Source organism: Rattus rattus, chromosome 11 (genome assembly GCF_011064425.1).
Source record: "Rattus rattus isolate New Zealand chromosome 11, Rrattus_CSIRO_v1, whole genome shotgun sequence".
NCBI lineage: Eukaryota > Metazoa > Chordata > Mammalia > Rodentia > Muridae > Rattus > Rattus rattus.
The window spans coordinates 52,542,906-52,559,551 of NC_046164.1; the positions used below are offsets into that span (position 1 = coordinate 52,542,906).

Genomic DNA, 16,646 nt, shown 5'->3' on the forward strand with positions numbered 1-16,646 from the left:
CTGCCACCTCAAAACCCACAAACACAGCGTTCACGGCAGCTGTGGCTACAGTTTGTAAGGAGCCTTTCACGGCTCCGCAACAGCTAATCACTACGGGGGCTCATCAGTTCTTAGGCCACGTCCACAACTGCTGCCATAAAACAACCAAGTTCAATAGCAAAGACTTTAAAATGACATGAATACAACAGTTTTAGGTGAAACTGACACTAAACCACTTCAGTGTAACAGGAGTACCAACCAGGTACGGTGGGGGGTAAATCTGTGGCTAGGATGAGCTACATTAAAGACCCCACCACCCCCCAGCTGAAAATAACACAAAGTAATTAATGGTACCCAAAGTACCAAACTATGAGAATACTGGATTATTCTTGACAGCAATGCCTTTGATGTATATGTTGTTAGAAGCAGCTTCTAGCTACTTAGCATGCCATAACCAATAGGGGTGAGCAGAATGTTTCTCATGATTAGCTTATGTTCTTTCCACAAACGGCCTCCCAAACACATACTGAAAATGCAAAAAATTACCAGAGAGACTGGAAAGGTGGCTCAGTGGTTAGGGGCACATACTGCTCTTGTGTAGAGGACCCAAATTCAGTTCCCAGCACCCACGTCAGACAGTTTAAAACTGCTCATAACTCCAGGTTCAGGGACTCTAACACCCTCTTCTGGACTCCTCAGACATCTACACACATACACACATACACACATGCACCCACACACGCACAACTTCTAAGAGTCAATAAAGAAAAGAATTTCCAAGTTGGAAAGAAACATCCCACTGACATTTAGCATATTATCCCTGAGAGTTGAGACTTACATGTGTGTAGAGAAACTACATACTTCACAGCTACTTGGTTTATATATCTGATGTCTTTTAAAAACTAAAAATAAAACTTTAGGATGGAAATGACAGTCACATAAATTTATAATCCCTCAAAAGAAGAAGCAGCACTAGACTAGCCAAATCAAAATCCACAGATACAATCACAAAAAACCTAGGTTACCAAGTATCCCTATAACCTCCAAAAAGCAACAAAACAAAACACCAAGAACAAAACACCAAGAGCCACAGACTACAGGATGAACTAACTTGGAATGGCAGTAGGCGGAGTCAGAGTAGTTAAGACAGTGACAGTCTAGCTGCAGGACCAGGCAACCCTTAATAAGGCAGCTGCAGTAAACAAGAAGTAAGATACCTGGAAGAATAAAATCAGGTCTTCAATGAAACAAGAAAGAAAGAGAACAGAAGGAAGTAAGAGACATCAAGACAGGAGCCAGTGGATAAATCTTCCCAGAGAAAGGGGTAGGGGATGCAGGGGAACGTGAGGAGACGGGCCAGCAGCAGGGATTGAGCTTACACATAGTGGAAGGGATGCATGCACGCTAGCTGCTGGACAACAAACTCATTTTGAAGAGCAGACAGCAGGAGTTTTAGAAATACAGCTCTAGCGCCAAAAGTAGTAACAGACAGAGTATAATGAAAAGCAAAGAGGAGACAAGGGAAATTAACATTTTCGACAGTAAAGGAATATCAAGGAAAGCTCATGTACAAGCAAGTGGTAGAGTTTGCTGGAGTCAGTCAAGGATATAAAGACATTGTAGTCAATAAAAGCAACCAACGCACGCACGCATGCACACATCCCTGGATCTTGACACCTAATAAATAGGGACTATGAAGGAGACCATGCTGAAAGGGGAGGGCAGCAGCTGCTGCAGCTGAGCAAAAGGATGGTCATGAGCAATTCCATAGTCAGTCTCATGTTGCAGGCTTTTTGTAGTAGGCTTGGTCCTGGAAAGAACTTGCTTTTTCCCCATTTCCCAAGAGGGAAAATTTAAGTTGCAAAGCAAGTCAGTTACTCTTACCTAAGGCCATCCTGAACTATACACAATAATTACAAGACCTGAAATTGGTCTGTAGGCAGAAAATAAATTGTTTGGGGGTGAGGGGAGGGGAATGAACCTGAAAACACAAAGTAGAAAAAGCATTATCTAACGAAACAGCATGTCTAGAGTGCCTAACATTGTCATCTTGAACTTTTTTTAAATAGAAAGTTTAAAGATAAACTCTGTTATTTCAGCACTGTTGATTATAAACACTATGTGATCAAATATAACTTGAAATGCATTTCTAGAAAGGTTTACTTTCATAGCAATCTAATAGAAAAGAGTACATTGTAATTTCTTAAAGTATTGTAAGCACATTTACTGAAACCCAGAACTGCCTTGTCCCTACAAGCATCATGAAAGCACTCAACCGGAAAGACAAACACAAGGCCAGTCACAGTACAGGGCAACCAAACAGGCAGGCCCAACAGGCAGAAGCAGAGTAGTGGGTGAGGCCAAAGTACTCTGACCTTCAACTCTCCACGAGACAGATAGATGTCATCTGTGAGCAAGGGTTGTACTGAGGACTCTGTCAACTCCTAATCTTCTTACTACTATTTTACTGCACTGTTTGGATGTATTGCCTACAAGTATGTCAGTATATCACTTGTATCTGGTGCAAATGAAGGTCAGAAGAGGACACTGACCTCTGAAACCGAATGTACAGATGTTTGTGAGCTACCTATGGGTGCTGGGAATCAAACCTAGGTCAAAGCAAGAACAAGTGTTCTCAACAACTGAGCCATCTATCCTGCCCACCTCCATCTTTTTAATATTGATGGTTATCCATTGACATTTTTAATATAAAAATGTTCACATTTGCATTTATTAAAATTTAAAAAATATACTCACAAATATTAACAAGTTATTTCTTGTTATGAAAGTACAATGGTTCACTTTATAAGATATATTGCTATTAGATTTTAATTTTTTGTAAAATGTTTCCAATTAGCAAAAGAATAAAGCACATGCTAATGTAACATTAGTCCTTAAGAAGTATGTAACCTGTAGAATGCCTGCCTCAAAGGCACAAGGCCAGGGGTCTAAAAGAAAAGGAAAGGTTCAGCTACACAAAGGAACTGTGGAAAGAGTCAAGACACAACTAACAGATAAATCTAGGTTTAAATTTGGCCCACACCTTTAGTCCCAGGACTCAGAAGGCAGATGCAGGTGGATCTCTGCACTCGAGCCAACATGGTCTACAGAGTGAGTGCTTATGTAATTTAACAATTACCTAGTTTACCAACCAACAATTCGCAGGAGTTACAACTAAGAAACCACAGGTTTAAATAAATGACATGTCACTAGATTTTGAGTGCAAAATGTACACTGAATGTAAGAGAGAAGGCCAACTTAAAGGACGGGTGCCAATATTTGTGAGATAACTCTTACAAGGGACAAGTACCCATGTTTGATTATTCAAAACCAAAAACTACACCAGTGAGACAGCAATCCATTTAATCAAATAATGGCATTCATTATTAGACTGTAAGTGATTTACCAAAGCCTATCACCACTATTTTTTGAATGCCAGAATGAATTCAATTCATTTGACATCTGCATAAGCAGAGATGACAGACACAAAAGATTTAATAACTACATAGTTGAGAGTAGTGTCTTAGCTATACACCAGAATAACGGGTGCATGTTCATCAAGTTTATATAAGCCAGTCAGCTTTTCAGCATAAAATATAAAGTTGTGTAGTCTTTCTTTTTCACCATCTGCCCTTCCATCTTCTTCTAGGGCCAGCCAGGTGCAAACTAAGATTGTAGAGAGGAGAGGAATGAGGTGGGAGGAATTACGTCCTCCGTGGATAAGAAGGTCTGCAGTAAGTGGCCACACTCCTAAGAGGCCACTTTAGCCCATCAGAAATAGAAAATGCATCCTAAGTAGTATCAAGACTAAAAGACCTCAGTTGGGAGCTGAAGGGGCTTGTAACCCCATAAGAACAACAATACCAACCAACCAGAGCTCCCAGGAACCAAACCACTATCCAAAGACTTCACATGGCTCCAACTGCATATGAAGCAGAGGATGGCCTTGTTGGGTACCAATGGGAGGAAAAGTCTTGGTTCTGTCAAAGCTGGAGCCCCGCCCTCCACTGAAAAGGAATGTCAGGGCTGGGAGGCAGGAAGGGTTGGGTGGATGGGTGGAGGAACACCTTCATAGAAGAAGGGGGTAGGGGGAATGGGATAGGGAGTTTATGGACAGGAAACCGGGAAAGGTAATAACATTTGAAATGTAAATTTAAAAAAAAAAAAAAAAAAAAGGACCTCAGTTGGATGTGGGATTCATGACTAAACCCACTGCTGGAAAAACTAAGGCAGGAGGCTAAGTCAGAGACCAGACTGTGCCGCAATAGCAATTCACAGCCAGCCAAATCAACATTGTAAATTGCTGTCTCCAAGTACAAAAACAAGATATGGCAGTACAGGACTGTAATCCTAGCAAGAGGAGGCTGAGGTAGATGGACTGCAGTGAATCTGAGACAGCCTGGGATAAATAATCAATTCAAGGCCAACTTGGACTACACATCCAGACCTTGTTTCAAAAGAAAAAATAAAAATTAAATGAAAAATAAAAGCAGGATGACAACAAAAGGAGGAAGACCAGACAGCTGCACAGCAGTGTGGACGGTGGGACTCCACTTGGCCTGAAGAACTTGCTTGCATCTTGGCCCTCACAAATAAAGGACCTGGCACAGTAACGGATCACTAAGTGGCATGAATTTAAATAAAAAAAATGAAAGCACAAACATATACCTCAACAGACATAGACACAGACACACACACACACCCCAAAGAGAAGGATCTCAGTCATCGAACCTCTCAACTATTTAATCTACCCGTGGCTGATAAAAAGAATGAGGATTTTTAGAACATGAAATTAGTAAGATCTTTTCCAGTTCTAAAGTTCCCTGAATCTAATGGGGTCTATATATACAATGCAATGTATACAACTCAGGATGCAGTTACCATCATGAGACATATTACTGAATACTGAGACTAGAACAGTGATGAGAATATAGAACTGAGGTAAGGAGGTGAGTTAAAAAAACAAACAAACAAACAAACATACTCCATTGTCAGGACAACCACGATTTATCACCTTCCAACAAATTTTCTAAGAAACACCCACCCTCCTCCTTTAAAGCAATCCAGTCTAACCAACAAAAAAAGCCTCCTGCAAAAGGCTGTATCTATGGGACATAGTCTAATGATGTTCAGTTTTCTATTTTTAACACTCAGGGTTTGTTATTTGATAAGTTTTACATTGCATTTCAAACAGTATAGTGCAGAAGTGCAGAATGGTGAATATAATCCAAGAGTAAGTTTATCATTTAAGTAGAAAATCAACTCTGCAGAATTCTGGCTTTATCACTTAGAACAAGTGCCACCTAGTGGCAAGTGTTACATATTATTAAATCCTTTTCAGGAACAGGCATTCCTATGGCTAGTAATCTGGGAGATGTTATTAGACACATATAAAATAGCTCTGGTCTTTGGGAGGTCACAGGAAGATTAGACAGACAATCAACACAAACAAATCCACACCTGCAGAACGATGTTAACTGTCACAGCAAGAGATAAGCATGTGAGTACTTTGATATTAAATAACTTAAATGTTTTTATATAGGTTCTCTTGATTTTATTCACTTTATTCCTACTCTTCCACTTCTGACTATGTCAACATTCAGGTTTCAAAGACTTAGGCTTCTTTTTCTCCCTTCCTTTCCATATCCCCCTCTCATTGTCTGAAAAGTCCACATTACAAAGAGGGGGAAATTAAACTATTTCTTAAATACCTACTTCCGAAACTGAGCAAGGCATTTTATATCCCTTACTGTATTTAATACTCATACCAACACAACAAAGACTTAACATGTTCATTACCATAGACCTACTTTAGTGACAGACAGCACACTGATTCCAGTTACTACACTGCCTTAGAAAAGGGTGTTTTGCCCTCCATTCCTAGGCCTACCCCTAAAATGAACCAATCTCTCTATTATGTTTTCTTTATCATCACCACCAATTCCAACCTACTTCAGTTTACAACCAGCCTGAGATCAACTAAAATCTGCACCTACTCTCTGAAACCCTCACTTAGCTTGGTAAGTTTCTTCAAAGAGCCCAAACTACACTTCTGGCTTAATTAAAATCCCCTATTACCACCCATCTTTACTATAAACACCTATCAATCAATGACAGTGTCCCTACCAATACTATACAAAGACATGCATCTCAGCCTTGACCACAATTTCTCTTAACTGTAATTATCTGGACACTTCCTACTAAATCATGTCCAACACAGCATGCTGGACACTTAGGAGACTGTTAGAGTGGGGTCCTTTACTTAGAAGAATTCAATCAACATCTGACTCTTTCCGACACATTGTTAATGAAACATTAAGGGAAGAAGTTAGCTTCATTTCCCTAGTTACTCATCATGTCTTGGGGACCTCCACGTTTTTGCTTACTCCAACTGGTTTAAAACTTGGGAACCTGGTACAGAATTAACTGTTTTTTGTTTGTTTGTTTGTTTGTTTGTTTGTTTTTTGGCATGGGAACTATTCTCACACCTAAAACAAAAATTAGGATTTGAATAACTGTCTGCATAAGTCCTTCATGAACTTGCAGAAAAGGGGAACAATACCTTTGTTCTAATGCAATCTAGTCTGAAGCTAGCATGTCTGTTACTTTACAAGGCCCTCTAACACTGGCTTTATACTGTAATGCAGTCTGTTTCTATTACATTCTCTAACACGTTCAGAAAGTAATACTTTCATAGGAGACTTAGCAATTTAGACTATCATCTCATTAACAATGCAAATTAGTTCTAGTGCCAACAAAACATACTATAGGAATACAGCAATCTCATTGGTGATTTTTCTAAGTTAATGTATTCTATCTCACATACATCAGATGCAGACAGCACTTTCAGTTCATGTCTTTGAAACTTACAATGCATAAGAAATGGTTGTCTTTTCATTTTTATATAAACTTAAACTAGTTTAACTATACCTAATAATGCCTGAGAGCTCACCAATCTGACTGAACAGATGCTGTGTATACCTCTGTGCATTTTGTCAACCCAACAAATTTACACAAATATTTACACAGATAGACAATTACTGCCACTTATACTCCCCCCATCCCCATAAATCTGTTATGTATGCTTGAAAAATACATTTTTCAGACCATTAGACTATCATTTCATTCACCAAAGTAGCAGCAAGCCTAATGAGGCATAAGCAACATCATGCCAGACTCTAAGAGGCATTCAGAACTGCCAATAGTGTCTGAAACATAGTAGCAGCTGGGCAGTCAATGTTCCTTTATTATTGTGGTTGTCCAAGCAGATCCATGAGCAGCAAGAAGTAAACTCCAAAGTTGGGGATGACTCAATGACAACACCCCTGGTGAAGCAGTAATTTACTAAATATGCCTGCTCAAATGTCAAAGCCATACCTCAAGGGTTGCAGCCCTATGTACTAAACACACACTGCTGCCTTCCTAAAACATGACCCACAAGAATATTGTGAGCCATGTGCATGAAGGGTTAGCAAGGAAACTGACTTACTAAAAGAGCTCCAGAGTTTATTATTCACAAATCACTCACACCTTGTTTTATTAGACACCTCTATTTCACAGGTAAAACAATCACAATGTGCCCAGCAGATAAATACAATGAAAACATAATCCCCTGTTTTACAATTAATGAAGAAATTGCTAGTGAGCAATCTTTCCTAAAGATGAATTTCCCTATACAGCATTAATTTGAGTCTGTGGCATGGGTAAAAAACAAAACAGTACACAGTGCCTGAAGGTTTCATGTACATTTTTATGCATCTAAGAAGTGAAATGGAATTAGCTAGGTAACATATCTAATTAGTGCTAATGCCAGCACTGAAGAAGATCGTGAGTTTAAGACAACTTGAGCTATGGACATGGGTGTGTCTTCCTAAGTGTAAATATGTAAGGAGGTCATAGAACAACTTCTGGTGCCATTTTTTAGGCACTATCTTTAAAAGACAGTTGGGGTATGTGTGTGTGTGTGTCTGTCTGTCTGTCTGTCTCCCTGTCCCCCTCCTCTCTCCCTCTCCTGAAATCTTTTACCAAGGTAACTAGGATAATTGCCCAATAGAGCTCCAAGGATCTACTGTCTCAATCTCCCCAAAGTTGAGATGCCAGTATTTGAGACTCATTCACATCCTAAGAACTAAAATCTAAGCTATCTTCCAGGCCAAAAATCTCATCTTTGAATAAATAATAACCTCTGAAGAGTTACTTAATAACCAACCACATATAAAAATCACAATGTGAAATGTACACTTGTAATTATTGGACAAACAACTCATGGCAGTGTTTTTTACTGTCTAAAAGGTTTTTCTATGTACCTCACTATGTTTTCTAATACTATGTGCCAGCCTGAGGCTGAAAACACCAATTCCTTTGGCTTTATCAACAACAGTTTCCTAACAGAATTATAAACTAGAAACGCATGAGTATCTTTTTTTTTAAAGACTTATTTATTTATTTATTTGATGTGAGTACACTGTCATTCTCTTCAACCATACCAGAAGAGGGCATCTGATCCCGTTACAGATGGTTGTGAGCCACCAAGTGGTTGCTAGGGATTGAACTTGGGACCTACTGAAAGAGCAGTCAGTGCTCTTAACTGCTGAGCCATCACTCCAGCCCCATGAGTATCTTATTAGAAGAATAATTTATATATACTAAATTCAGACTATATAGCCATGTCACATTCATGTTTCACAGTAATGTAAATCTATTTAAAAAATTTTTTTCTGACGCCCTATCAAGTACTGGGCACATTTGTGAGTATAATATATAAATGATTAAAAGGAAATGGTTTGAGTATAATAATTACACTACGGATCTAGTAACATATTTCCTAGAGAATTATACCAGGGTCTGAAGAGATGGCTCACTGATTGGGATGCTGCCTGCTCTTCCTAGAGGACCCAGGTTCAAATCCTAGCACCCACATGGCAGCTCATAACTGTCCGTAGCTCCCAGATCTGACATCCACACACACACATACAGGCAAAACCCTGATACACACACAGAGCAAAAGTAAAACTTAAAAAGCACAAAAACAAAACAATACAAAAATAAAATAAAATAGAATTACATGGAACTTAGTCTGATATATCTGATTCAGGGAGGCATTAAACTGCTGGGCCTATGTTGGGACTCCAAATTCTTAACTATGAGCACTGAGATGAAGAAAGGACAATTTGTTGAAGGCATCATGAAATAGCTATGGAAGCCTACTATGAAACACTAGCAAAGATTTTTCTAAAACAGTATGAGCCTTGAATCCACTCAACACTTTAACCTATTCTTTCCGGAGCTGGGGACCAAACCCAGGGCTAACCTATTCTTTCATTTGACCATCACAACCCTTTAACTTGGGAATAATTATCTTGCAACTGTTGGGAGAAGAAAGGATAGGCCAGTCTGATAATATTACAGAGACTTAAGTAGAAAGAAAAATAGAATTGGAACCCAGCACAGAGCAAATAGAACTTCAAAGCCCTCTAGCCTGCTGCTTCTCCTAGTGAAGGCTGTAGGGGGAGCCATTGAAAGCTTTTAAAAACTAGAGTGATTGATTCACTGCTCAGAAACACTGCTGTTGCCATGGGGATGCTACAGAATCTAGAGGTGAATCTAGAAAGGAAAAGGGGCCTGTGGTAAAATAGGTGAGAAGTGATGTCAGCGTGCACTGTTTCATTAAGGATGAAGACAGATTAAAGAGGTTCTTCAGAAGGTAAAACTATCAGTTCTTAGTAATTAGAAAACAGTAAAGGTTCAGCTATGTGCACACATGCAATCCTAGCACTGAGAGGCTTAGGCAGGTATATCTTAAGTACCAGGGCAGCCTAGGCTGCATGGTGTAACCTGTCTAAAAGGTTCAGAAGTTAAGGGTTAGTGAGAGAGAAGCCCAAAACTTTGACTGGGGAAACTAGATGACACGTGATTATCAACTTTCAAAATAAAGAAGAAATGAGTTTCATCGGTTAGTATCTACAAAAAGAGCCAAGTTTAACATTATGTCCTAGTGTTCAGAAAATATTCTTCAAAACATCAAAAACTGTAAGGCAGATATAAAAATTTCCAGACTAAGAGTACAAAAAATACTTTGTACTATCTTTTAAAAAGTATTACCTTTTTAAAATTAAAATAAATAAAAAATAAAGTGTTACTACATACAGAAATCAATAGAGGGCATTCCATAATTTTACAATGTGTCAGTTTGATATATCTTCCATCTCTTACACAAGCTTGGTTTTACTTGACCCTCTCCCTCTAAATTATATCTTTTATACAAACTACAATAATACAGTTGTTTTTTTCTTTCATTCCACTGTCACTCCTATAACTTGCCAAGAACTTAGTTCATAACCTCCTACTTGACTTCCTATAAAATATGACCTACTTCACATCAGCTCGTTCCCCTAATAGTTCCTAGGCTGTAAGCACACAGTTCATCCAAAGGGGCTCTGCAAACCCTAGGGGGCACCTCTACAGATGCAGCAAGCTACTCCATCCCCATTCTGCAGTTAGCAAACGGGCAGAGGAAAGAGAGCATCTTGGAAATAATCACAAAGCCAAACGCCAAAAATAACAATTTTTAGTCAGTCCATGAGAAAATACTGCCCCTAGCTGAAATAACATGAATTTAGTATTAGGAAGCTGCAAAATGCAAACTAGTGCTTGCTTTCAAGCCAAGTCTTATTTCTAAAAACTGAGTGAACCTCAGAATTAAAACATTTAAGACCTTTAAAACACATTTTTTTCTAATGCCGAACTCAGCCTTAATGCCAAAGATTATCCAATGAATCACACCTGGCAACAGCCGCTTTTTACTTTTTTATTTCACCCATTTAAGAGACAGCAGAAGTAACTTTTACATGGACTTAACTGTTTAAAATGGAGTGCCGAGAAGTATGTAATAGACCAATTCCTTACAAATATGTTGGAGTAATAAGTTTAAAGCTGAAATAGTCAAATACTTAGAAAGTTTCCCAGCCACCGTTCATTTATATGTCCAAATATCCTGCTAAGTTAAGGCACCGTTTTTATTTCATGAAAAGTCTTACACTCCTCACCTTCTGGCTAAGATAAAACTATAAATGAAAGTCTCACATGCATAGAAACAACACAACTCAAGTCGTAAAGCTAGCTTTATGGTGTCTTTGCGATCATTCTTAAATGCACAAATCACAAACTAAACTATTATACAGCATTTGCACTGTGCTCACTACCAGAACCACTGAGTCCCCACTTTTAACCTCCAGATCTGCGCTAAAGTATGAGACAAATACAAATTCTCACAACTTTATGTATTGTTCACAAAATGTGGTTTAAACTGATTACACTATTAATTTTAATAACTACGTTTTTTAAAAGCTTCCCAACATGCCAATAGTCCTTAGACCTCATCTATGTCCTCATCAGCAGTCCTTTGTGTACAACTTTATGAAGCTGCATATAATTTTATGGGTAATTTATCTTCTGAAAGTAGTGGTCAACTAGTAGAAAAGAATTTTCTCAACAATACATTCAGTATTAACAACAACCCTGATACAATAATTCAGGCTATTGGTATACAATAACTTACACCACACCCCCACCCATCACCCAAGCTTTTAACATTACCATAACAATAAGCCAAAAACAACTTAATGCCCCTGTAACTTAAGGAAGTACCTTTAAGATAACCAAACTAAAAGCTACCAGTCTTTGGCCTCCTGTAATTAATGCATTCCACAAAGATTCTCAAAGCAGTATTCTTCAAACCAAAACTGTGCTCTGGTCTTTGACACCTGATTCCCAACGTCGGACTAGGAGTTGCCACACATCGCAGATGTAAAAAGCACAAACTACATACTCAAACTGCAAATTCAAACAATCATAAATGGTAAACTCATTTAAATTATGGTGAAGCAAGCCAGTGATCAAATTCCCAAACCAGATGTCTCCTCCCAAAAAGCAGGAGTAGAAAAATCAATTAAAACTGTAGATACAGATTCCAGGAAAAAGGTAACTTCTCCACCCCAACATTCACAAATTTTCAACATCAAAATTCACTCACCTCCTATTCACATCAAACGCATATCCACTGGAGAATATCTGGAACTATTCTCCAACACCAACAAGAAAAAAAGTACCTTTGAGCCTACTTATAACAGTTTTAAAATATACCCTCCCATCAACCCTCAGGTAACCCAGGTACAACGCTACTGCGGATGCCCTTGGCCTGGGCCGTCAGAAGCCAGTGATGGGAGAGCAATAACCATCAAGAAATCTAGATCCTTTTCCAGCGCTGTTAGCAAGCAAAACAATCACGGGCCCAGAAAGATGGCAAAGAAAAGTGGGATCGTTTTAATCCCAAGAGAAAGGCGGACTGGGGTGGGTAGGGGTGTGATCCCGAGAAAAAGAGGTGCGGGGGGAGGGGGGAGCAGGGACGCGGAGGAGCAAACTTAAGTATCCCCAAGCATCTCCCAGACTCAAACAACAAAAGCAAACCGTAGAGTCTGTGTGCACTTAGAAGCACCAGATGGAGTCCCCGGGGCTGAGACAGTTCAACAGACAGACACAGTGGGCAGTGGATAAATCAAGCAAGCAGTGACGCGAGGGGAAGGGGATGCTAAGAGAATGAGACACTACATGGGGGAGACAAAGCCTCTGGGGGGTGACTAAGGACCAAAGAGAAAAAGGTGAGAGGGGATACACACGAGAAAGACAATGGAAGAAAGAGAAAGGCAGGAACCTGGTGCCAGGGCTGTGGCAGGTCACCCGGCTACTGAGGAGAGGGATACAACAAAGGGGCACGGGAGGAAGGACAGTGGAGTGGAGGTGCAGACGGGATGCGGGGCGCGCAGCAGCTCCCACATATCGCCTAAGGCGGCGAAACAAAGGGCCGGGGGCAGAGTCGCGGGGGGCAGCGCGCAGAGACAAAGCGCTCGGGCGCCCAGGGCAGCGGCTGGGCGGACAGGCGACGCGGGCCACAGGGAACAAAGCTGCGCTGGGATCCCAGCCAGGCCCGCCAAGGGAGGCGCGCGCAGCGGCACGGTGCCCACGGCCCCGCGCGCCGGCCGCACTCCGCCCGCAGCCGCCGGCCTCGTCACCGCCGCCCTCACGCGCCGGAGCCCGCTCCACCGCGGCGCACCGAGAGTCCCGCACCACCCCGCGCGGCCGCGTCGCCGCCCGCGCCGACTCCCGAGCCCAGGCGCGCCGCGCAGCCTCGGCCCGCCGCCTACCGCAGGCAGTCAGACGCCCGCAACTTTCCCGGTTCCCAGCACTCGCTGCCCCCTCAGACTTACCCTGTCACAACAGGCGCCATCTTCCACAAACTCTCGCCAAAACTCCAACCCTCGCGAGATTCCCCCCGCCGCCTTTCCCTGCTCCTCTCCCCCGCCCCTTCCCTCGGCCTCGCTGATCGCTGCCACCCGGCCCCCGCGCCGTCTTTCCCCGCTCCGCCGCCGCCAGGAGCCAGCCACCTCGCGCCGCCCGCGGACTAAGGGATCCTGTTCACTGCCTTCCCTGGAAACCTACCCCGACGATGGAGCATGCGCAGGCCGCTCCTCCGCGGACGAGCCCTTCGTGTAGTCCATGGGGAGCGCTCCGGTTATCCGGGTTTTGGGACGCGCCCTCGGGGACGTACGTGGAGACTGAGGAAAACCGGAGGGCATTACTACGGGGACCAAGACTAGAGGGGTCAGGAGGCGGGGCCCAAGGGCCGGGAGGAGGGGTCCTGGGAAAATGTGAGCGTTTCACGGGCCTAGATGAGACACCTCCTCAAGTGGGTGTTTTCCAAGTGGCTTCCCGCTCGCCGCGGGTTCCCAGCCCTTTTCATTCATTCAGACGCTCACTGGACACCTCCCTTTTTCTAATCTCCGTATCAGGTGCCGGAGCGGTGGGGACCGGATCTCTGTCCGGTCCCCGTGACCTGCCAGCGACAGTCTTCATTCATTTGCTCCTGCACTACCCGCACACGTGGTGAGATAGGCATGACTGCCGCGTGGCCTGACCCTTTCCAGAGCTCTGCAGGCGAAAAGCTTTGGGAGCTAAAAGCTCTGTGGCTGTCGCCGCTTCTCCCCGATGGGAGACGAGGTCATCCCGAGGTCAGCCTCTGACAAAGGCGCCCCCCAGATGTCCACCTTGCACCCACACGCCAGAGCCCCGAATGATTCTCCCCAGAGCCACCACTACGAGCCACACTTCAAGCCTAGGCACTTGGGAGTGAGCTTCCCGCCGAGCTCCGGCTGCCTAGGAACTCAAGGCAGCAGCCAGCTTGCAGGATGGAGGTGTAGGTGCAGGCGTGTAGGTGACCGCCTAGAAGCAGCTCCTCCGGAGGTGGTCTGACCCTGTCGCCCGCTGCTTGCCCGGAACACCTAGGCAGGTGGAGGCCGAGAGCCCAGCCCCTCCCCTCCCCTACCTGCGATCCTCCCTGCTCCCCCTCCCGGCCCTTTGCTTTCCAAGAGCTTTCCCAGCTCCTGTACTGCCTCCCGCAGGGAGCCACAAAACCCGGAAAACTGGACTAGACCGCCCGAAACCCTCTCCGAAGCGCCGCAGGATTGGCGCGGAGCGCTCGCGCCACTGCGCATGTGCGCAATGCGGGCAGCCGAGTCTCACGCTACACCTCCTTCCGACCGCCTTCCACCGCTCGGCTCAGACACAACACGGGCCGTGGGAAATTTCCTAAACCTCGCGAGAACGCGCTCTCCTACCCACCCGCGGGCGGCTGGGCGTGCGCCCTAAATCTCGCGGAGCGGGGCCCCGACAGGTGTTCGTCTCGTGCGGCTCCCGGCGCGCGTGCCCGGGCGCGAAAGGCAGGGTCGGGCTGGCCCGCAAGGCGGGGCGGTGGGCGTGTGGCGGGGAGCGGCAGGCGGAGGCCGTCCTGGCACACTCACGCACGCGCCAGGGAAGCTTCCTGTCGCCCTCCCGAGCCTGGTACTTTCCTGAAATGTGACAGACGCGGTGCCCCCCGCCTCCGGGAGCTGACAGACAGCCCCGTGTCGGCTTTGAGTCATACATCTGAGTCACCTAGTCTGGCCTCCACTTCACTTGCTTTACAACAAGTTTGGATTCCCTTAACTGTGCTAGCAATGGGTGGTTTTTTCTTTATACTGTCTTCGATGGCTTTGTGAGCCGGGCAAGGCTCCGGGAAAGCTGAGCTTGACGATCTCACACGTTTGTATTGTGGTACGAGGACAAGATTTAAATATCTACCCCTTGTCTGTCCTACATAGATACCAGTTTCTTGTCTCCTCTCTCCCCCATAGGACTTAAAGTGCCAGTTTTGTTTCCTTCCTCTTTCTATACTTTTGTAGTAAGCATCCCATTTTAGGTACTGTTTCATCAGATACGTTAGTGGCTGCTGTTCTCCACGCACCCTTCTTGAATTATTTACTTGCTTAAGAGGTGTCAGAACTTTCTTCAGTCTGCCACTTTTCAGATTGGTGTGGTGCTGTGTAGGACTAGTATCTTGCTGTCATCATGCACCCACAAATAAAGACTGAACTTTGACATTTAAAGGACAGTGAACCCTCTAATAGCTAATGTCTCCTGGTTGAAATCAAGCTTTGCTTTATAAAGGTTTATAAGGGTATGCAATATGCGTTTGCCTGTTACTTTGATTATTTACTTGACGTTTTAAAAAAGACGTGTGGCCATTTAATATGCTATGTCAAAACAAGTCTCACCCAGAACAAGAAAGTGCTGCAGAAGTAAAGTGCCCTTAAACATTTCCTCAGAGCCATGGTCATCCCAATGAATTTAAAACCTAGTGTGGTCTGTGACACTAATGTTGGACCGACGGCCATGAGACCTTGGAAAGCCTTGTTAGTCATAAAACTAATCTCAACTCATCAGCTCCACCTACAGTGTTTTCTTTTCTCAATAAAGCCAATTCCTTTGCTCTCACAGAAGAGGACCTTGGAATTACTTTTGCCTTTTTATATTGCACATCCTGGATTCCACCAAGGAAAATCATGCTAGTCAGATCTATTAGTCTGTTTTCTAATCAGTAATATGTAAAGAAAGGAAGCTAATATTGCTCCCAGCTTTGGAGGGTGCAGGAGCAAATGATGCTAACATCTGTTTGACTGCCGCAAGTCCTCCTCAACAGATGGTGTCACAATAATAAAAGTATGTGCACATACACAATAATAAAAGAGGTTCACATACACTGGAAGGTTGGAAACCAGAGGCAGAACGAGAGCCAGGTTTATTCTTTTTAGAACGACTCTTTTTAAAAGATCAAGTTACCTTGTCTTTTTTTATATGTGTGGGTGTGCACAGGCCACAGCACACGTGGAGGTCAAAGAACAACTTGCTAAGTTTATTCTCACCTACTATGTGGGTTCCAGGGATCAATCTTTGGTTGTCAGATTTGATGCCCTGATTATATGCCACTGGGCCCAAGTTCTTGAAAATTCAACCACTTCTCACGTTACTACTTTGAGCTTCAAGATTGTGCTAGCTGCCTAACTCTCCTGACTGATTGATTCCCACGCTGTCCCTCCCCTTCCTTTACTTGCAATTCTAGCCTGCTGCCCTTCTTGAAGCTCAGGGGGCAGAGTAAGCACTCGCAACTCCAAGCCTGTGTTGTTTCCTTGAACAACAGTGCTCTCCCCTCACGAATATAGGAGGAAGGAAGACTCTTTAAGTCTTTAGGGAAATGTCAGACCCTGGCCAATTTCTGGCCATCCTTCCCAAGAGTGATT

At 43.4% G+C, this 16,646-nt stretch overlaps 1 protein-coding gene across 3 annotated transcripts in view; it reads right to left on the reverse strand.

The window, feature by feature from the left end:
- The window catches only part of Rbpj (recombination signal binding protein for immunoglobulin kappa J region), a 62,827-nt gene extending 49,217 nt beyond the window's left edge, over positions 1-13,610 (reverse strand). For 2 of the 3 annotated variants that reach the window (XM_032915964.1, XM_032915965.1), the window contains exon 1: positions 13,242-13,467. In XM_032915964.1, coding sequence (XP_032771855.1) covers positions 13,242-13,261 — 20 coding nt within the window. In that variant the 5' untranslated portion in view covers positions 13,262-13,467. The other variant, XM_032915963.1, reaches the window with a different exon arrangement.
- Between the last annotated feature and the right edge of the window lie 3,036 nt (positions 13,611-16,646).